The 22,713-nt window shown below is 42.2% G+C and overlaps 1 protein-coding gene across 1 annotated transcript; it reads left to right on the top strand.

Moving 5' to 3' along the window:
• The first annotated feature begins 912 nt into the window (after positions 1 to 912).
• On the top strand, positions 913 to 20,902 carry golph3a (golgi phosphoprotein 3a). The gene is made up of 4 exons (XM_072388606.1): positions 913 to 1,322; positions 10,682 to 10,813; positions 11,078 to 11,192; positions 18,416 to 20,902. The coding sequence occupies exons 1-4, from the start codon at positions 1,113 to 1,115 to the stop codon at positions 18,838 to 18,840; spliced, it is 882 nt and encodes a 293-aa protein (XP_072244707.1). The 5' UTR covers positions 913 to 1,112; the 3' UTR covers positions 18,841 to 20,902.
• The last annotated feature ends 1,811 nt before the right edge of the window (positions 20,903 to 22,713 follow it).

Genomic DNA, 22,713 nt, shown 5'->3' with positions numbered 1-22,713 from the left:
TATTTCATGCCAGAAATAAGGTCTAGGTTTAAAAAAACTGGAGTTCCCCTTTCAGGACCGCTCCAGAAAGTCCAACCCATTTTTCCAGCCTGGGAAACAGAATTCTGTGATCTACAGTATCAAACGCAGCGCTGAGATCCAACCGGGACTGAAACATAACCAGAATCAGTACTCAACCTGATGTTGTTTAACACTTTGACCAGAGCTGTTTCAGTGCTGTGATGATGTCGGAAGCCTGATTGAAAGTTATCAAGACTTCAACTTTCATTCAGAAAGTCGTTGAGCTGGTTAAATACAACTTTCTCAATAATCTTGCTTATAAAAGAGAGGTTAGAGACAGGTCTGTAGTTGTTCATCGCAGAGGCGTCTGGAGCTCTCTTCTTTAGGAGTGGCTTAATGGCAGCTGTCTTTAGTGACCTGGGAAAAATGCCTGTTGCCATTGAGCTGTTAACTATTTGTGGGAGATCACTTTCTACTGAGGTAAAAACTGTTTTTAAAAAGTCGGATGGTATCATGTCCAGTGTGCAAGTTGTTGATTTCAGATGCTGATTTTAGATGCTGAACTGTTTCCTTTTACTAAAAAAAATACATTTTTATTATCCACAATAAGTCTAACATTTATAATATATTTTTATTAGTTCTATTCTAGTATTTGTTGAAGACTGCACAAATAATTTATAACTAAAATTATATTAGAATAAATTACCGAGAAAATTTTTATTTTTGTAGTACTGTGTAAAGTTGTAAAAGTCACTGCAACGCAGCTGTTTCAACATAACAGTGGGAGAGTTGACGTAAATGCCTGATGTGGCATTTAATCCAATTTAAATTAAGCCAAGTAGTAACTGGTTCATCTCGGTCTCAACCTACTGGATAAGTTTGGAACCACATTTACAATCAGGCGCCATATTAGATAGACATAACACATCTGCGATCGATGTGAAGGAAGTTGAGCACTATTCCAGATGGACAGGCTTCTCAGGCCGTAGTAGTCGATTTGAAAACAGTCGACGCGAGTCCCATATGGTTGACAAGTAACCGAGTATAACATCCAGGGCAGAGCAGTCCGTGGCGTGTGTTTGTCTCCATTGTTAGTCAATTCTCCAATAGACATGACTTCCTTGACACAGAGAAGTTCGGGCCTCGTACAAAGGCGAACCGAAGCCTCGCGCAATGCTGCCGACAAAGAACGTTCGCTCGGTCAGGAGGACCATGAGCCCAGGCGGGGAGACGAGCAGGAAGATGACGATAAGGGCGACTCCAAAGAAACACGTCTCACCTTAATGGAAGAAGTGTTGTTGTTAGGACTGAAGGACCGCGAGGTAATGGCAAATAAACCTTGTTTTTTTACGCTATAAAACAGGTTAAACGTTTACGCTTGAAGATAGAATGTTATCCGAGCTAACGCGAACAACAGCCAGATCCCACCGGTCACACAGTATAAGGTAACGTTAGCATACTTACTAGCTTTAAAGCTAACAACAATAACGGGCCTCATGTACCAGTTTGAGCTGGCTAATGTGTTTTGGTAAAAAAAACAAACAAACAACTATTTGATTTCAAGAGACGACCTTTGACATGGAATCAGCAGCGAAGGCGTGGAAATCGGGCACGCTCTTATTACACTGCTTTGCACTGCCTTTCTTGTGATGGTTGTGCCAATAGATAAGATTACATGGTTAGCAAGATACACAGGAACGACTGTGTGTTCGGTAAAATGCACAGGGCGGTTATAATGAGCTGCCGGCTGGAATAACACTGAACGGTTTACTACTTTTAGGTTAGTCTTTACACAAGCAGTGATGGACTGAGAGGCACCTCTTCAGTTATATACCGCTCTCTAACTTAAACAATTGATATTTGAATGAATAATCAGATGCTGGTTGGTCGGTGTCGTCATTTTATGACAGCAAACCCAATAGGCCGAACTTTAAGCCCTATTCACAGCTGAGATATGTAACAGTAATGCTTTCACACCTCCACTGAAGTCCTGAAATGTTCTGAAGATATTCATTTGCCTTAGCATGAGAGAATGCAAATGTCCACAACATTTTCTCCAGACATCTTGTGGAGATTTTCCACCCAGCCCCCCCTTGTAAAATACCCTGAACATCAGCAGGTGAGAGTGTGTGTGTGTGCTGCTGAGTTTGTCCTTCCTGCTGACCTGTATGCTGGCAGGGGTCATTATCTATAGTATTTCATAGAGTAAAACTCTACGAAATAAGCTCTTTAAAAGAGATTTTGGGGGAACAAACTGCTGTAACAAAGAACTACACTGTGACAGGAGAAATACCGGGGCTTCTCATCATTCCTTCCAGTCTCTGCCGGCGTAGGAAAGCTGGGGAAAAAAGTGTTTTGTAAGACTGGAAAAGCACTACACAAATGTAGTCTGTTTGCCATTTGGTTTCTGAACATTTTTTCTGAAGCTAAATTAGCTCTGGACTGTGCAGGCTGTGATGACACAAGATTAATGGTCTCACAAGAAAGTCACTGTAAAATGTTAAAACACTGTTTTTGTTTTGTTTTTTTAACCTGATGAGTTCTCAGACATGGAAATGTTATTATACAATTATACATTATACAACACATTATACAAAACAGTGATAAATTAGTTCATTAAAATGTTTTATAAAGTGCATAGCTCAGTGGTTTGGTGGCTTTTCTTACTGAGTGTAGGATTTTTGTAATGGATTGTTTGAGCTCCTTCTCGAAAATTAAAAAAAGATCTTTTGTGATTGGAGAATTTGGATTTGTGTATATGGTATTTAGCAAGTAAAACAAGCAGGTTGATGATGTAATATTCACAAGATAAAAAGTCTGCAACGCTGAAGACACGTTTGTTTCCGTTTGTCTGGCGGTGACTGGACCACCAGTCTAATCAGCCACAATTCATGTCAAATCACACTGTCCCTTTAAAATCTTTCAGAAAATGATGTAAGTGTATTAAATCGTATGGAATCGTTGGCTGAATGCCGTGTATTGTATTGTATCGTGAGATTAGTGTATCGCTACAGCCCTAGTCACAAGATTTATTTCCATCCAGTGTTGCATTAATTTTTCACCAAGATCTTGTATTGATGATGGGAGAGTTGGATCACTGTACAAAGCCTTCTCCAGCACATCCATGGGATCCAGGCATTGTCATCTTGGAATATGCCCGTGCCATCAAGGAATAAAAAAAAATCCATTGATGGAATAATCTGGTCATTCAGTATATTCAGATTGTCAGCTGACCTCATTCTTTGGGCTCATAACGTTTCTGAACCTCGACCTGACCAACGGCAGCAACCCCAGATCATAGCACTGCCCCCACAGGCTTGTACAGTAGGCACTAGACATGATGGATGCAGCATTTCATCCATCTCTCTTCTTACCCTGATGCACCCATCGCTCTGGAACAGAGTAAATCTGGACTCATCAGACCACATGACCTTTGTCCAATCTTTATGCTCCCTAGCAAATTGAAGCCTTTTTTTCCGATTAGCTTCACTGATTAGTGGTTTTCTTAGGGCAACACAGCTGTTCAGTCCCAATCCCTTGAGTTCCTTTCGCATTGTTCGAAGGAAATTGTGGAAATAGTCTTACTTTCGCTATTAAACATAGCCCTGAGCTATACTGTTGTTTTTCGGCGAATTGATTTCACCAAACGTTTAAGTGAGCACGATCAGTGAGGATGTTTTTTCCGACAATATTTCTCCCTTTAAGATGATGGTTCTCCTCTATCCTTCCAGTTTTTAATAATGCGTTGGACAGTTATTAACTCCATTTCAGTAGTTTCTGCAATCTCCTTAGATGTTTTCTCTGCTTGATGCATGCCAATGATTTGACCCTTCTCAAACAGACTAACATCTTTTCCATGACCACGGCATGGTTGTTTAAGAAATGAGAATCTACTCATTGAAAGATAATTGCCCATGCAGTAATTGTGCAATAGGAGGCTCTTGCCTATTTGCTAAATTAAATCCAGGTGGCGATTTTAAATTTTTTTTTTTAATTTTATTTAATTTTTTTGGCCAGGCAGTGTATTAAAATCTGCAGGCGGAGTTGGTTCAAATTTTAGGCCTAAAAAAGGCCAGAGTTGCACCTAAAATCAGAGTTCTTGTGTGATGGAGCCAAGGGGTCTGAAAGGCTTTTTTTGTACATCTTAGCATGTTACATCTATGCGCCAGTTGTCATACCTGTGAGTTAAATTAGGGGTCGGCACCAAATTTTTTTTTAACATTGTAGAGGGCATTAAGGAAGCATTTCGCTACATCGACTTCCTGTTTCATGATGAAACATCAAATTTACCAGGAATACGTTTTGTGAAAATGCACAATTTGATGAAGTTGCATCATTCAACTTACTCATTTATTGTTATTTTTGTTCTGATATACAACCATTGTAAACATTTTAACTGAGCTACATGACTATTTGAATTTCCCACACGGAAGATGAATGAAATATTTTCTATTCTATTGTATTCATGAAAGGTTTACACATATTCTGACAAACCTTCTAGGGTTGCAAGTACTGTGAATCTTGTCAATGTAGAAGCCTTTGAATGATGACAGTAGTGCCTGGAATTTAGTTAGATCTGCAGGATCTTTTGATTTGTGCCATTTCCTTTCTGCAGCCCTGAGGTTGGTGCACAGCGACCAGAGGGTATCATTGAGCCAAGGGTGGGACTGGGAGGATCAAGCGGGTTTGGTGGATAGAAGACACAGACTATCCAGACAAGAGCTCAGTGTAAAGCAGAGGGACTCCGTGGCATCATTAACCTCAAGGGATGAGAATGTGCTGGAGGTTGGAAGAGCAGAGGCAACAACGGAGGAGAAGCGGGTGGGCGACAGGTTGCAGAGGTTGCGGCGGAAGGAAACCATAGGGGTGGAAGCAGTGGATCTTCCCGTGAGACTCACCCAGTATCCAGTGATCGGATTAATGGCTAAATTGCAATAAGATTGAGTTATTCAGTTCATGCAGACACCTTAATCTGACAAGAAATCGAATCGGATTGCGTTACTTGCAATCGAATTAAGACCCCGGGATAACTTAATCCAAATGCCCACTGAACATGCATGTAGACGACAGTGGATCGGATCGAGCGTTCAGCGCATACTCGAGATTTTTTCTTGCAATCGTCACCCGGAAGCCGAAGAAGACGTTATTACTGTTGTTGTCGCCGTAGTTGGAAAGAAATAAACAACGCGATGGAGAATGCGCCGTTGTGCATCGCGTTTGTTCCATAACCACGTTCATCGGGTGGCAACACCCATTCCGAAATCCCACCATTCCGACATGCAAACGTCCCACCATTCCGACAAGGCTTTCAGTATAAGGAAATGTGCGTTACTCAACAGGTGAGCCCCTTCTTTCTGTTCATGCAATTTATATGTTTAACACATGTTTACAGGTAAGCGTTATTAAAAACACAAAGTCTCGGCAACTGGAGGAGGAGAAGCAGATCTTGGTGGTTTTCAATCACACACTCAAATGCCACTTGTTTCAACTTCCGAAAATTTAAACCAGGAAAAAAAGGCTTACAAACATGGACCGAAACGGCTCCATAACACGCACAAGAATCCAAAAGAAACGAAAGTTAACTAAAAGAAAGCAAATAAACAGCATGAAGTGGTCAAAATTGGTTTTACGCATGCCTCTGTGCGTCTGGCACATGCGTCTTCGGGCTCTTCCACGTTGGTTTGTGGATGAAAGCTATATGTTCAGCTGTAATGCCATGTAAAAACAATCTCTACATGACATTTACTCCCAGGTGTAACCAGTTAGGTCCTTAAGATATCAACAGGCTGTATAAAGCTGTGTGTTTGTGCCAAATGCGCAAAGCCCATCCGCGCTTCCCATAATTGGAGCGAGTACTCATAAATCACGTGAATAACATGAATAAACGTTTTTACTGCATTTTGTTGTGTTTTACACGTTCTATGCTGTCATTTCTCTCCTCTTCTATTGGCAAGGCAGAGTGCTCGCAATTGTGTCCTGTACAGTAGCCGTGATATCTGTCGACGCATGGGCTCTGTGGAGAGCTCCGCTCCAGCTGGCTGCTGACAGCTCACCGGCACTGTATTTCTGCTTAATCAGTTTCAGTCTCGCCAGAGTTACATTAATATCTGTATTTTTATATTTGAAATTCAGGGGATTTTGATAATAGATTATTAAAGTTTGTTTGCGAGGCTGTGGCCTCTGCATGTGCAGAGTTTGTGCGCCAAACTTTAGGGCGTATTTGCGCCTGCATATCATTAGTGCAAAATGTTTTGGGTAAAACATAGGCTATTAAAAGGAACTGTCGGAATGGCGGTATGTTTAAAAAAAAAAAAAAAAAAAAACATTCCGACCATAGGAGGAAAAAAGTGTCGGAATGACGGGACGTTTGATAAAAAAATAAGTGTCGCCATTCCGACAATTGGAGACCAATGTCGGAATGGCGAGATGTCGGAATGGCAGCATGTAACCATGCTCATCACAAATGTAGAGGGACGTAGCTTCATCTTGCTCTTGGTTCACTGTCTCAGGGCTGTACGTGCTACATCAAAACATGCCTGTGCTAAGAATTGATCTGCCCTGTAGCATGGGTGCTATGGGCAGATTTAGCCACACAAAAAAAATCTTTTTTCAAATCTTGATTTTTAAAATAAATAAATAAAATGAAAATAATTTTTTAAAAAATCCTTCTGTATGTCTATGATGATAACACGATTATTCTTCCTGGTAGTTGTAGTCAACTGTGGTCAGTGATTAACGTTATGTATTGTGTATTGAACACCAATTCCTCGCGGTCGCAGCTTCGTGCTCTGTCCCATGCGGCTGGGTTGGCACAGATACACAGTGGCTAACGTTACTCCCACGAACCAACACACGAAGAGATTTTATTCAACCTGTTCGCATTGATAAACACGAAACGAATGAAAGACACCCCGGACAACACAGACAATAGCGTAAATTAAGTTAACGAGGATCCACCAACACCGACCGAAAACGCGCCAATGACAAAAGTGAAAGCTAAAATGTATAGCTACACCACCTAGTGGGAGCAGGAGTTCGCCTGGCTCAGGGCTGGAGTGGCTAATCGGGAGGACCGGGACAAATTCCCGTCTGATGTTGGGGCCACAAGGGCCGGTGTTCAGTCATGGCAGTGGGTTGACTACATGCTGCTACCGCTGTCCCTGGGCCACCTTTGTTTGTTTGTTTTTTTGCTGACGCAATACGTCAGTGCACTCAGTCAGTGGTGTTTGAAAAATGGAAAGTAGAAAGCACAGAAGGCTGGAATTAAAAAGAGGAAAGCTCTCGAAACAGACGCAGCTAAATATGCAAATATTTGCAACTTTTTCACTAAAACGAGCTTGCAGTTTGTAACGTTAAATGAGAGGACGATGAAACGGGTAAGGCAATATGGTAAACTCTGCCTGCAAACCACTGTTCAAGTTAATTAATTATCAAGCCAATGAATTGTGTGGCATGTAACTTAACATTATATAATTTAAATAATAGTATGATGTGATGCCACATAACTGGGAAACATTGTCTTATAGCCCCTCAGAGTCAGAAGATACAGCACCAGCCATGCGCCCACAAGTCCAGAGTGGACAGGATTACTCATTGAGTGAATATTATTGTGAGAATGCTGTAAAGAAAAAAAGTGCCCAGAGATGCTAGATGATTCAGCACTACATTAATGAAACTCACCTGAATTGATCAGAAGGCTTTGTAAAAAGGGGAGAATTATGATCATTTTTAAAATGTGATTTAGTGTCAGCAGCAGAGCCAGGAGTGATGAGGGGACTTCGTGTGTGAACAAGCAGGCATTGGTTACAATATAACCACTTTCTATGCCCAAACGATAGTAGTGACCCGTTATACTTTATCATTAAAAGTAAGATAGTAAACACAAAAACCCAAAATTGAAACGGAATAGGATGAAAGTAATATGAAATAAACCAGCATAGTTTGCCATTGAAAATATCAAAATTTGTTTTTCATATAAAATGAAAGGTTATAATTACATTATTTTAATAATAGCTCATGTTCTAACGTGGGCCAGTCTGAGGCATGAAACTCCAGGGCTTGGCCTGGCTAAAGTTTGATGTGACAAAGCTGTAGAGGTGACAGGCATTTTTAGGGTGTGCTACAACTCTGGTCCTGTGCTAAAAAGCTATCAGCCTCTGTAGCACTAGTGCTATGTGCTGAAAAAGTTAACGTACAGCCCTGTGTCTTTCTCAAATGCTAGTTTTGTTGTTGGTGGTGTTGTCAAGTTGTCAACCGTAGCAGCATGTAGTCAACCTCGCGAGATTTGTGAGCTATCCAAACTTCTATTTGTGACCTGTGGGGGCAGTAATACGCCTTTTTTTTTTTTTTTTGTTTCCCCTTGTCCTGTTCAGCATTATGGCAGCAGAATTGTGGTCTGAATACCTTTGATGCCAAACAGATTTGCTTTGCCAAGGGAAGTTTTATAAATGTAAAGCTCCCCTTGATGCCCATTTATTTATTTCTGTTGACAATATATGACATGAACTGAACTGAACCGGACCGGGGGACAAGGAAAGAAGAAGAGGAAAGAAGAAGAAACAGAACAAAAATAGAAACAAAAACCAGAAAACCAGCTGCTACACCTGTAAAAAACAAAACAGACAACAATCCATGGCCTCTGAGGGGAATCCAGCCTTAGAGCCACCAGGAGCACCTGAAAGCAGACAAGAAGAGAAAAAACAAACACACAAACAAACAGAAACAAGCACAAGAAGCGGTAATCGCATACAACACAGCTGTGGATATAGATGACCTGAGACGACATGATAATACATCAACTGCTTAGCGACCATGCTACTGGACTAATGAATGTGTGTGTGTGTGTGTGTGTGTGTGTGTGTGTGTGTGTGTGTGTGTGTGTGTGTGTGTGTGTGTGTGTGTGTGTGTGTGTGTGTGTGTGTGTGTGTGTGTGTGTGTGTGTGTGTGTGTGTGTGTGTGTGTGTGTGTGTGTGTGTGTGTGTGTGTGTGTGTGTGTGTGTGTGTGTGTGTGTGTGTGTGTGTGTGTGTGTGTGCGACAGTGAGACAGAGAGACAGAGAACAGGCAACACCCATGGCACAGGACCTACATGATAACCGTGCTTAGTTATGACTGTATAAGTGTACAGGGCCACAATCCACAGCCCCCCCCCAAGCAATCAGAAGCAGGCAGAGAGGGCCACAAGACCCAGGCCACCAGCAACCCCAACGGAGCACAGAACACAGGAAGCCCACCACAGGGACAACCAGGCATCCACCCAGAAGACTGCAGAGGAAGCCCCCGGCCAGAGCCCCCATAAGCATAGGGCAGAGGCCCTCAGAGAGCCAGGGGCAACAGCCCACCGACCCCGCCAGGCCCCAGCCACCCAGACATGGGCCGTGTAATACGCCTTTACTACGTCTAGCCTGCCAGAACCTCAAGAAGGAAAAGAAGAAGAGGAGGAGACGCAGCAAGCAGGCAGAATGACGTCGGAAAATACCGGTATTACCATTGAAGATGCCCCGCCACTTTCAAATCGTTTGTTTGGCAGCATTTTGGGCACCCGGCAGGAATGATAAATGGTGGAGTGACTGATAAGACATGGATAATATGCAAGCAATGTATGAAAATAATGCCGTACACTGCAGCAATGTAGTTTAAATTTGTGGAAGAAAGAAGTTTATTAAAAGCTCATGCCTACATCATGCGTGTAAAGAGTTATAATAAAACATTTCAAAATGCATGTGCAACTCGGTTAAATAAAAGTCTGTTGGTTCAATCAATTAAATTCAATTCAGTTTTATCTATATAGCACCAAATTACAACAAATGTCATCTCAAGGCACTTAAATAATATAGTCCAATTGGAGTTCAATTCATTGTAATCATAATCCAATGAATTAATGTCAAAATAATCCAATTAATTCATATAGAGCCAATTCAAAAATAATATCCTAGCTAAGGAAACCAACAGATCGCACCGAAACATGTCTTCAGTCCAATCTCCCGTCCTGAGCCTGAGGCGACTGTGGAAAGGAACGACTCCCTTTAACAGGAAGAAACCTCTGGCAGAACCAGAACCAGGAAGAAACCTCTGGCAGAACCAGAACCAGGAAGAAACCTCTGGCAGAACCAGACTCGGGAAGAAACCTCTGGCAGAACCAGAACCAGGAAGGGTGGCCATCCGCCTCGACCAGCTGGGGTTTGAGAGGACAGAAATTAGGGAAACGAGGGGGGAAAAAACACCATAACACCATTCAAAGGATACCTGTTGGAACAGGGAAACACAAGTTAATAACCATAATAATGTACATAATATCATTTGAGAAATTAAACAGGGGGAAAAAGAGAGCAAAGTGAGGAAAGGTGTGACAGATGAGGTCCCCCAGCAGTCTAAGCCTGTAGCAGCTTAACTATGGGATGTTTCAGGATTACCTGAGCCATCCCTAACTATAAGCTGTATCAGAAAGGAAAATTTTAAGCCTGATCTTAAAATTGGAAAGGGTGTCTGTTTACTGGACATTTACTGGCTGCTTATTAAGAGAGGGGCCTGATAACTGTCATATATTTTGTCATTGTAGTTTTCTTAAAGTCTTGTCTTGTTGTCGTGAGTTGAGTGTATCGTTACACCCCTAAAATATATATATATATATATAGTGATAAAATTACTTGCGATTTTCCTCTTTTTTTTATTTCCACATTGCAGGGCTACACTTCGTTCTGGAACGACTGCATTTCCTCGGGGCTGCGAGGATGCATGCTGATTGAATTAGCCCTGAGAGGACGCCTCCAGCTTGAAGCTTGTGGCATGAGGAGGAAAGGTCTGCTAGCCAGAAAGGTAGAAGACATTTTTCTTAGTAAGCTGTAACTACATGAATATAAGAAAAGTTATTTTTAAAATATGCATCAGCTTTGGGAGTCATAAGCATGTGGCATCATACTGCAATCAAAAAGCATTGGTTACCACTAGTGCATTTCCATAAGACAGCTGTGTGAAAGTGAATGGGCCGAGCCTTAATTAACAACAGAATAATTTAGCACCTGTTGCTTCAGATAACTACACCTTGTAACTGGCTGTCTTACTTTTGAATTAAATTCACAGGTGATTTGTAAGTCGGATGCTCCAACGGGAGATGTGCTCCTGGATGAAGCTTTAAAACACATCAAAGACACCCAACCCCCAGAGACTGTGCAAAGCTGGATTGAGCTTCTGAGTGGTGGGTTCAGCTATCTCATGGTCCAACAGACTCACAATGGTTGTTGCATTTTCTTAAGAAGATTTTTACTTTCTAATAACATGTTTATGTTTAACATGTTTAAACATTGACTCGTTTATAAATGAAATGATAATATAGATGCAGCCATTTGCTTCCCACTTTTGGATGACACCATTAACTGGTGGGATTTTTATTCGGTTGCATGTTTGTTAGCTTTTTTTTTTTTTTGCTATAATGGACACAGCTTGAAGAAGTATTTTCTGCCATGTTTCAGGTGGGTGGGTTATGGAGGAAAGAAAAACGGCAATCTTATTTACAAGCGAAATCTGGTTACTTCAGGGCACCAGAGTGAGACTGAAAATCTGTTCAGTGCAACTAACTTATTTATTTAATTGAACTGGTGCATGTACCATTTAGAGGTGGACCAGCTCTGCCCCAGAGATTTTTCTTGGCTGATGTGTGTGCTTTTAAACCTCTGACCTATAGTTTATTCTCAGGCAGCAACATATGCTAGTTACAGGTAAAACGAACACACGTTCCATCACACCAAACCAGTTCCTCAAGCTGAAGAGACGTATTGATTCAGGCCCCTCTCTGTGGAACCAGCTGCCAGTTTGGCTTCAGGAAGCAGACAGCCTCTCTACCTTTAAGATCAGGCTGAAACTTTCCTTTCTGACAAAGCTTATAGTTAGGGATGGCTCAGGTGATCCCGAAACATCCCATAGTTATGCTGCTATAGGCCCAGACTGCTGGGGGAGCTCCCAGGATGCGCATCTCCTCCCTGTGCTCGCTTTACTCTCTGCGTACATATTAGAGCCCGACCGATATGGGATTTTTAAGGCCGATACCAATAAAAATATTTGGTGATTTCAAAAATCCGATATTCCAATATATTGGCCGATATTTATATTTTAAAAGCGAAATTCCAGAAACAAAACATAAACAGATACCCATAATCTTAGTTATATGTAGTTATTTATGAGTCTTTGCTAGAATAATAGGATAATGCAGTTTAAAAATAAACTTGTTTCATTGTCACAACAGAAGAACATCAAAATATATTAAAGTTCTGATGAATAAAATGTATAAAAATACAAACTTAAGATATGAAACTCAAAGTCCTTTGAACAAAAACACTAACAGTTCTCAAAATAAAAGTTCTGATAAATAACAACAGCAAAATATAAACTATATTCAGTATTTGAGGTAGTGTACTGAGTCTATGTGAAGTCTCTGCCAGTATTGTTTGTGGTTGTCACAGTAACCATGCCTGTACTTCACTTCCTGTTTACACTAAACGTATGTTGTGTGATTCATGTATGTCGTCTCTCATTATTGGCGCTGGATCAATCACAGCAAGCCTTTTTGCATCCTGTCTGTACTGTTTACGTTTGGCATTTTAGTCAAGCTTACAGGCAGAAGAGAAGACGAGTACCGTACTTTCCGGACTATTAGCCGCACCTGAATATAAGCCGCAGAAGCTAAATTGCATGATTTGTACATATACAAGCCGCACCTGACTATAAGCCGCAGGTTTTTTATGTTTAATTACCATATGGTTCGGGGATTGTTGGGAAAGAGGCAACTGTTTGGGGAAGCTCCTATTTATTAACATTTCAACACAAGTTGCATATTTGCATAACGTTTTCAACCATTTAGTGCAATAGTAGCTACAGAAGCTACAGAACATATAAAGCTACAACAACAAATAAAGTGCCTGTAACACGACAGTAAGTCTAAATTGCAGTAACACGGCTGCTTAAAATATACGGTTATCAGCCTACCAGAAAAGTTATTACCGTAACCCTCCTCTTCATCTTTGGTGAAGTACACGGCTGTAACCAGAAAAGTCAAGTCATTAATCCTCATCTTCGTCTTCTTCCTCCGTACTAAAACCACAAAATTCCTCATCTTCAGTGTCGGAAACAAATAGGTTCAGGGCTTCGTCAGCCACTCTCCCCTCTCTTTCGATGTCGCTCTCAAAACCAACGAACTCCTCTTCGTCACTGTCGGAATCGAACAGCCTCTGAAAGGCCTCAGGTGTGGCGGCGTCCTCCTCTCCATCACGCAGCAGTCCAGCCTTTCTGAACCCGTTGGTGATTGTGGATTTTTTTACACTCCTCCACGCCATCAGGATCCACTCGCAAACTTGTGCGAAGGTGGCTTTTCTCATGCGACCTGTTTTGGTGAACGATTTATCATCCACGCCTCCCACTGAACGCGTAGTGCCACCTTGAACGCACGGTTGACACTGATGTCGAGTGGCTGCAGATGCTTCGTTGTGCCCCCAGGAATCAAAGCTGGAACAGAGTTTGTGCTCTTGATGGCTGCTTTAACCGAATCTGTTATATGCGCCCTCATACTGTCCAAAACGAGCAAAGCTTTATTTTGCCGAAAGTATCCTCCAGGGCGTTTGACGTAGCACTCATTCAGCCACTCCTTCATTACGCTTTCCATCATCCACCCTTTCTTGTTGACTTTAAAGGAGATGCCGTTTGGGATCTTTTCTTTTGGCATTGTAGTCCTCTTAAAAATCATCATTGGCGGAAGCTTCACTCCAGATGCTGTGCAGCCAAGAACACAAGTGAAATTTGTTCGCTCGTGTCCAGTGGTTCTCAACGTGACGGACGATTCACCTTTCTTGTTAACAGTCCTAGTGAGAGGCAGGTCAAATGTTAATGGCACTTCATCCATATTTATGATCTGGTCCGGTCCGATGGAGTATATCTTTCTTTGTGTGAATTCGCCAAAGTTTGTTATATTTTCCTGGTAGTCGGGAGGGAGTTGCTGGCACACAGTCGTCCGCGCCCTGATGGACAGTCCCTTTCGCTTCATAAATGGGAAACACCAGGATGGTCCACCTCTAAAATGTTCAGTTTTCATTTCGGTGGCAACTGCTTTGGCCTTCAGTCGGATCTGCACGGTGGAAACACCTCGGCCGTCTGTTCTTTGTGTGTTCACCCAATCTTCGAGAACGTCTTCAAGTTCGGGCCATTTGCTTTTGTGACCTCTGAAAGCTTTTGCATTGAGACAATTCTTCCTGCTGGCGTCTCCAACGTCTCACCATTGACTCGTTGATTCCAAGGTTACGTGCAGCGGTTCTATTTCCTTCGTTTACTGCCAAATTGACTGCCTTTAACTTAAAAGCTGCATCATATGCATTTCTACGTTTGTTTTCCATAATGAGGGTGTCTCACAAACTGTCTTGCGCTCGCAATGTCCGTCTTTCTCGCTGTCGTTCTGTCTCGTACCACTCCGGTAGAAGTCTGCTTCCGGAGGACCTCCGCGTTCCCGTGCGCGCGGCTACTTGTGTGTTGAAGCAAATGTGACGTCAACATGGTGGATGGTAAAATCCATAGATTTAGGTATCCCCCTAGTGGCCGTTAGCTGTAAAAACCCATAGATAAGCCGCACTGTTATATAAGCCGCAGGGTCGAAAAATGGGGAAAAAGTCGCGGCTTATAGTCCGAAAATTACGGTAAATGGAAATGGTTGAGCGATCTCATCCATTGTTAGCGTACAGGTAAGTACAGTATGGCTCGACAGACACATTGGGCTACTTTATTAAAAATAAATATGTATGCGAGTTAAAAAGAAGTAGTTTACCCATTTCTGATTTGATTTGGCTTTTTGTGGATTTGGTTTAACAAATATAGTAACAGGAGAGAGACAGTGGAGCGCGAGAAAGAGGTCCGCTGGATGAGTGACATTCACTTTTAACGGGAGAGAGCGCGGCGCACTGCGCTGTCCAAGTTAGTCTACAGCAGAAGGTAATATAAACACAAACAAGTTGGGCAGGGATAATTTCCAACTCTATGTATGTTAGTAAGTATTATTTTTACTATTAAATAGTGGCCCATCCAAAATTGAACTCCTGCACACGTGTTAAATAAAAGCTATCTTTTATGCACAAGCTCATTAATGTTAGCGGTCTTCCACTGATAGTCATGGCATTAGCTAGCTTTGTGGTTTAGCAATGGATATGACGTTATCCATGCTGCTGCAAATGATTGTAAAACATAGTTTCTCCAAATAACGGGCCGGGGAGAGATGCTATGTCTCATTGCTATAACTGTCACGCTATTAAAGAAATACATCTTCAGTCACTTTGTCAAGAGTTAAACCGATAGTCAGTCAACTAACAACAATGTATGAGCTAAATTAGTTTCACTCTGGGCTTACAGTAACAGCAGCAACATTGGACATGGTAGTCATGTATTCTGTGATGCTTATTTGAGTTTAGAGAACTGATGGAGATGTTCTTTTAATTGTTGTTCAAGCAATGTATGTCTCGTGACAGTTGCCAACTTACCATGATCACACTTCACCAATGATAACCCCTTAGCTCTGCCTGACTCTGGCTGGATCAGCTGTTTGTAGGGTTTGTGGCTTCCTTGCCAACAGAAACATTGTGTCCTCTGGTGGACAAACTATGCAACAGCAACACTCGTAACATGGTTGAAGGGTGTTTCGTCCGTTTTTTTAAAATATTAATTTATCTGCCATTATAAATGGAGATACCGATAGTTTGGAAAACACCTAATATCAGCCGATGATATCTGCCGCCGATAAATCGGTCGGGCTCCAGTACATATAACATCATTGTTGTCATTAACTTGTGTTTCTCTTTCTCAGCAGGTACCCATGGCCTGGTGTTACGGTGTTTGTTGTCACCTCTTTTCTGTCTTCTCAAACCCCAGCTGGTTCAGGCAGATGGCCGCCCTTCCTGGTTCTGGTTCTGATGGAGGTTTCTTCCTGTTAAAAGGGAGTCGTTTCTCTTCACAGTCGCCTCATGCACCCTCAGGATGGGATTGGACTGAAGAGAAGTTTCAGTGCAATCTGTTGGTTTCCTTAGCTAGGAATTTATTTATTTTTAATTGGCTCTGGATGTATGAATTGGACCAATATGAAATCGAATTAGTTGGATTATGATTATATTACAACCCCGCCTTTCGCCCTATGACTGCTGGGTTAGGCTCCAGCCCACCCGCTACCCGATTAACGGATTGACGGTATAGAAAATGGATGGATGATTATATTACAATGAATTGGCTGGAATTGGACTGTATATTTGAAGCGCCCCAAGTATCTCCTTAAGATACAGAAATCTCTGGATGTTTCGAGGCGGTCTTGCTTGACATGCCTCTTCAGTACATGGAAGTCAGCACTTGTGGAGTGGCAGACCAGGGTGGTGGTCTTCATTTTTGAAAGGTGGGAACGGAGACTGCGCTCCATCTAATGGGGAATTGCTCTACTCAGCCTCTCTGGGAAAGTTTGGAAAGGAATTGGAAAAGAGGCTCAGTCCGATTGTTGATCCTTGGATTCAAGAGGAGCAGTGGGGTAATTGTCCAGGTTTGACAAACAGAAACACTGGAAGCAGATATTTATCCTCATGGAGATACTGAGAGGGTGATGGGTCCTCTTTTATTTATTTATTTTTTTACTTGGAGAAGGCATATGACTGTGTCCCTGTTTGTGGTGTTCATTATTAGGATCTCAAGGCGTACATTGCATTTTGGTTTGGGAACCATAGGGTTAAATAAATAGATAGATAAAAACTTTATTGATATAGGACTTTTCTAAATAATGTTACAAAGTGCTTAACATAGCAGCAAAATTAAAAAGAAAAGAGGGGACAGACAGCCAGATTAGCAGCAATATAGTATGTAATACATTAATCAGAAAGTATCAAAGGCCCTCAGGAAACGGAAAGTTTTTAGGAGATATTTAAAGGTGTCAAGAGAAGTTGTATGCCTGTGTGCAGTGGGAACAGAGCTCCATAAGGTGGGGGCTCACAAACTGATCTGGGGATAGCTAGAAGAGCACCATCTATGGATCTGAGTGGTTGGGAGGGTACATTCCAGGTCAATACATCAGATGTCTTCAGGGGCAAAGCCATTTAAGACTTTCAAGGTGAGCAGTAAGATTTTGAAATCAATACGAAATCTAAGAGGAAGCCAGCAAAGGGAATCAAGCACAGGGGCGATGTGCGGTGTCTTTTTTTGTATCAGTGATGAGTCCAGCTGTATATTAGTCCAATTCATAGAACAGCAATTTTTTATTTTTTTAAAAAGGAGCCTTGCTAATAAATTCAACAGGTTGCCTCAAAACTTATCTTCAATTAAGTCTTTCATCCTGAATGTACATGAGATGGGAAGAAAAAAAAAACTCCCTTTAAACTGGAAGAAACCTCCTTGAGAACCATGAAGGGTGGCCATCTGCCTCGACCAGCTGGGGGCTGAGAGAACAGAAAAGAGGAGACAACAAGCACCATAACACCAGGCCAGGGAGCTCCCCCAGCAGTCTGGGCCATCCCACCCTGATAAAGCTTTCTGATAAAGCTATAAGCTTTAAGTTTTAAGCCTGATCTTAAAGGTAGAGAGGCTGTCTGCTTCCTGAAGCCAAACTGGCAGCTGGTTCCACAGAAAGGGGCCTGATTAGTGAAGGCTCTGCCTCCCATTCTGCTTTTAGAAACTCTGCGAACAACAAGTAAACCTGCAGCCTGAGAGCAAAGTGCTCTGTTGGGAAAATATCTTACAATGAGACCTTTAAGATATGATGGAGCTCGGTCATTAAGAGCTTTATATGTGAGGAGAAGAATCTTAAATTCTATTCTGAATTTAACAGGGAGCCAATGAAGAGAAGCTAAAACTGGAGAAATATGATTTACAAGAACAAACTGGAGCTCTGAACTTAAATTCAGTCAGGAACTGTGTCGAGATTTTTTTTGAGAAATTGAATTTATTCAAATTTGAAATGCACATTTTTCAAATGTATTTTGTACTTCTGGAAGGCAGGTTGCTGAAGTTAAGCCACACGTGATCTTACTCTCAGGATGGCTGTAACATCAGTTGTGAGGGGGAAAAAATCATGACGTCATGTGTGCCCTTTTTATTAAGGACGTAACGATCCAGTGCAATGTGCTAGTCAACATTCTCAATACCAAATTTGATTTGAAAAATAGGTTCTCGCAATGTTTGTAAGAGTGAGTAAACTGTGGTGTTTGTTCCCACACATATGCATGCACACACAGGTTTTTACCCACTGAAGATAAAGCACTGCGTCTACTAAATTTTAGTAAGTTGCAGCAATCAACTCACCATGAGGAGCTACAGTACTACACAGAAACGTGTGCATGACAGTATCTGCATCTGTTCTTAGTCAACATTAACTTTCCCGTCCTGTCTCTCTCCCCCCTCCCCACAAATATGCCCAATATTCAGGGGAGACATGGAACCCCTTGAAGCTACATTATCAACTGAGGAATGTCCGTGAACGACTGGCCAAAAACTTGGTGGAAAAAGGTGTCCTCACCACCGAGAAACAGAACTTCTTGCTTTTTGATATGACCACACATCCACTCACCAACAACAACATCAAACAACGGCTCATCAAGAAGGTTCAGGAGGCCGTTCTAGACAAGTGGGTGAATGACCCTCATCGAATGGACAAGCGGTTGCTTGCACTTATTTTCTTAGCCCATTCATCTGATGTTCTCGAAAATGCCTTTGCCCCTCTGCTAGATGACCAGTATGACCTGGCGATGAAGAGAGTGCGACAGCTTCTAGAACTTGAGCCTGAGGGGGAAAGTATGAAGACCAACAGCAATGAGCTGTTGTGGGCTGTGGTAGCTGCTTTCACTAAGTGAAGCACAGCAAGCAGTTCTGGGATTCAAATGGTAATTTGTGTACTGTGGGGTGAGAATCCCAACATGAGGACTTGAATGGAGTTGATCTCTGCCTGGACTTGAAATGGGCTGCCCTGTTCTTTTAGCACTTCTCATTCCTCTTTTATTTATTTTTTTTCTGATAAGGTTTCTTGTCAGTCCTTCATGGCCCTTCATACCATGGGTATCCATGGGTACCATTTAGCTAAAAATGACAGCTTCCATGGAAGTTTGAATGACATGGTTGGTAAAGAAAAAGGTGGGACAAAAATCAAGACATCAATTTATGGTCCTATTTCTTTTCTAATAGGTTTATCTGTTATTTTACAGGAGCAGTTTGTGTGTCAAAGGTTACTGAAGATAAAATTAGGACATTCCTGAGAGTACACTAACCAACTGCGTTGTACATCTTACAAACTCATGTGGAGAGCAGTTATCCTGTAGGGAAGTAGCAGCTTAACCAATTATGTCAGCATGTCTTTAAATGGTTATCATCCTCCAAATGTAAGGCCTCGCTCACATTACAGAATTTGAGCCTGATTTTCATTTCTCAGACAAATCATGTAGCCTGCAGGCAAAAACCACAGATATTTGGCAAACTGGCAGTTCAGACAGCAGCCATCCATTGCTGTGTGTTAAATCTCCAAAGATAAAAATCTGCAAGGCCCAAAGATGCCTGCCAGTCCCAGACTGGATATCTGGCACGTTTGATATTCCAAACCAGAGTGCAAGAGATGGGATCAGGTGACTGGAGGTCAGGGGAAACCAGGAAAAGGAAAACAAACTAATGTAAAACAATATGAAAGCACTTGGTAAAGAGACTACCATCTACCCAGGAAATTCCTCTGAATGTGGTGAAGTGTATTTCCCTGGTGTTTCCTGCGTGCAACATAACTCGAGGGGTGAAACGCACTTTCTTCTCAACAAGCAGGTGAACAGAACAGACTGAGTCACAACAAGCTGCTCTGTGTTGTGTATACTGTGGCATTATTGTGGATACACCTACGTACATGACAGCTGTAACTGCTCGATAGAGATCGGTCAAATGAATCTAGGGTTCAGTCTGGTTGTGTGTGAGCTCCTGCTACATATCAGCCATGTAGTATGAACATGCTACAGCTTTAAAACTCTTAAACACAAAGAAACAAGTATGTTTCTGTGAGAGATACAATGTTCCAACAACCCTGAAAATGTTGTAGTCTGAACGAGGCTAAAACCAACTGTAAAAGTATAATGTTTGTGGTGTCACTTGATTTATTCTGAGATCTAGGAGGCAGCTAATGTGTGGAGATACAAAAGTCTGCAGCTTTCCTCTTTGCGCTGACGTTGATAACTAATTTCCACATTTTTACCCCTTACCACACCCCATCTATCTATGCATTGTCCATGCGTTGCTGCTCGTCCTGTGCAGAGCCCGGGGAAGCTGTCCAAGCAGACACTGGTCTAAGAGCAACGTGCATATACTGGTCACCAGTATATCATTATTCCGACATGAAAATCCAAAATTTTATACTTCACATCACCTACATGACCCCCATTCCAGAAGACTTTGTTGCTACAGTGCCACCTGAAATGTACAGTGTTTCTTAGGTTGAACGGTCAGCACATACATTGAAGCCATATTCAGTCCTGGGGACATGAAGTTGAGTTGGAGTTTGCTTGTTTGGCTTATCAGATACTTAAAGTCCCAGTGGTACCACGGAGAATCTTTCAAATGAAATGGCTAACTCATCTAAGGCCCTGTGTAAGAATATGCTTCTTCAATCTCTGTGGTACCTGTAACTGAACTTTATTTTACATCCAAAATGAAACATACATTTAGCCCCCCCATCACAGATGAAACAACGGCAGCTGTGAACTGGTACTAATCAGGGTAAATCCTGGATGGTGTTGAGGAGAAAAAAGACAGTCATGTAAAAAAAGAATCTAACATTTCAAATGCATTTAATCATGTGGTTTGATCAGCAGCACCCTGGGTGGAGCTCAGTCTCTCACTCACTGCTTCTGCATTCTATCCAATAAATAAGGACAAAGTGTAACGTGTCATGTTCTGTTATTCATTTGAGGTTGGATTTACTGAATGCTCTTAATATGTAACATGCCAGAGCTGTCCTGTTTTTTTCTTTATTCTGTATTTAATTCAGTCCAGAAGGTGTTCTACACCCTGGGCTTCAGTCCAGTGAGAAGTTACTGTATTCAGTTGGGTGTAAACATACTGAAACTGTAAAGAAGATCTTCTGTTTGGAACCATTTCTTGACCAACACCTGCTGTTTCAAAGCCCTTTGTGTAGGGTCTCTGCTGTCAGGCTGCTCTCACCCACAGTTCGTATGAAAACGTACGAAAAGTTATGCTAAGGTGACCAGATTTCTGAAGTGAAAATCGGGGACATTTTCATTGCAGTGGTGAAAAATCATCAAATATCATCATTATGAAATAAAAAAACGGGGACAAGTACTTTTTCATGTATCTTAACCAGCTTTTACACAAAAAGTGGCAATCAAAAAAATTCCACTTCAGGAGCCTGGGTAGAATAAGAGCAGAGGAGAACATGAGAAAAACATGTCATCACCTGTGTATCTCTATTATTTTATGTATAATTCACTAATGACAGATATGTAAACAGTGTCATAATGTAACGTTCACCCACTTTTATAATGTTATGTTAGGTCTTCAATTCAGAAAAACAATCATACCTACTTTAATGTTACATGAAGAATGACTCGAAATCCTAATTCACAGCTCATACAATACAAAATTCTTCATAGAACACACTATACAGGACAAAGGATGTTCAGGATGGGTCTGACACACTCAAACATCTGCTCACATTGCACAGATAACACACCTGATGATTATGCACACGCTTTGTGGTTCTGTGCACCTGTTCTGGCTCAAGTGTAGCATCCCTGCATGCCCCACACTGTGCATACTGGGTGACTTAGACAACATCAACATGGAAATTAACTCAGCACACATGGTTCTCACAGTGTTATGTATCGCAAAGAAAACTATTCTCATGAACTGGAAAGCGAAGAACAATCTGTGTATTAACCAGTTTAGAAATGTTCTTTTAGACTATATTAGCATGGAAACAATGTCTGCCTCCTCAAAACATCAATTGGCTGAATTTAATTCTCTCTGGTCCCCTCTGATTAGCTTTATCACATAGTAGTGGTGGTGGGTTGCTGTCCCGTGGCTCTGGGCGGTTGGGTGTGTGCTGGGGGGGGCTGTGTGGCTTCGGGCGTCTGGTGGTCTCTCGGGTCGTGGGGACCGGGTTGGTCATTGCTGGGGGGGACTGTGTGTCGGGCTTGGAGGGCAGTTTTGGGGGCTTGCGGGTGGGACTGTCTTGCGGTGTGGGGCGGGGTCCCTTAGGGGCCTTGGGGTGGTGGCTGCTGGCTGCTGGGACTGGTGTGACCGGGTGGTTTGTTTGTTTGTTTGTTTGTAGAGGTCCTCCGGGGTGGGGTTGGGTTGAGTGGAGTGGGGTGGGGCGGGATGGGTACCTTCTGGGGGTACAGTAGCTCCCGGAATATGGTCGCTGCAGGCCCAGAGCCTGGTGGACATCAGGCCGTCCTGCCCTGTGTTGGCTCCCAGGTAGCGGGGATGCCTATTGCAGCCAGTCCCTGGCTGCCCTCTCCGGCGGAGAGCTACAGGTGTAGCAGCTGGTTGTCTGGTTTTTGTTTCTATTTTTGTTCTGTTTCCTCTTCTTTCCTCTTCTTCTTTCCCGGTCCGGTTCAGCTATGTTATATATTGTACACAAAAATAAATAAATGGGCATCAAGGGGAGCTTTACATTTATAAAACTTCCCTTGGCAAAGCAAATCTGTTTGGCATAAAAGGTATTCAGACTACAATTC

Source organism: Leuresthes tenuis, unplaced genomic scaffold (assembly GCF_036924035.1).
Source record: "Leuresthes tenuis unplaced genomic scaffold, fLeuTen1.0.hap1 SCAF_6, whole genome shotgun sequence".
NCBI classification, from domain to species: Eukaryota; Metazoa; Chordata; class Actinopteri; order Atheriniformes; family Atherinopsidae; genus Leuresthes; species Leuresthes tenuis.
The sequence above is the reverse complement of the archived record's forward strand: the minus strand, read 5'-3'. Positions and strand labels throughout refer to the sequence as shown.

Bases quoted from the DNA above. Each gene is read 5' to 3' on its own strand.
- golph3a (XM_072388606.1), top strand. From the start codon at position 1,113: ATGACTTCCTTGACACAGAGAAGTTCGGGCCTCGTACAAAGGCGAACC. The intron at 1,323-10,681 runs GTAATGGCAAAT...TCCACATTGCAG, and splicing joins TAGGACTGAAGGACCGCGAG to GGCTACACTTCGTTCTGGAA. The intron at 10,814-11,077 runs GTAGAAGACATT...TTAAATTCACAG, and splicing joins AAGGTCTGCTAGCCAGAAAG to GTGATTTGTAAGTCGGATGC.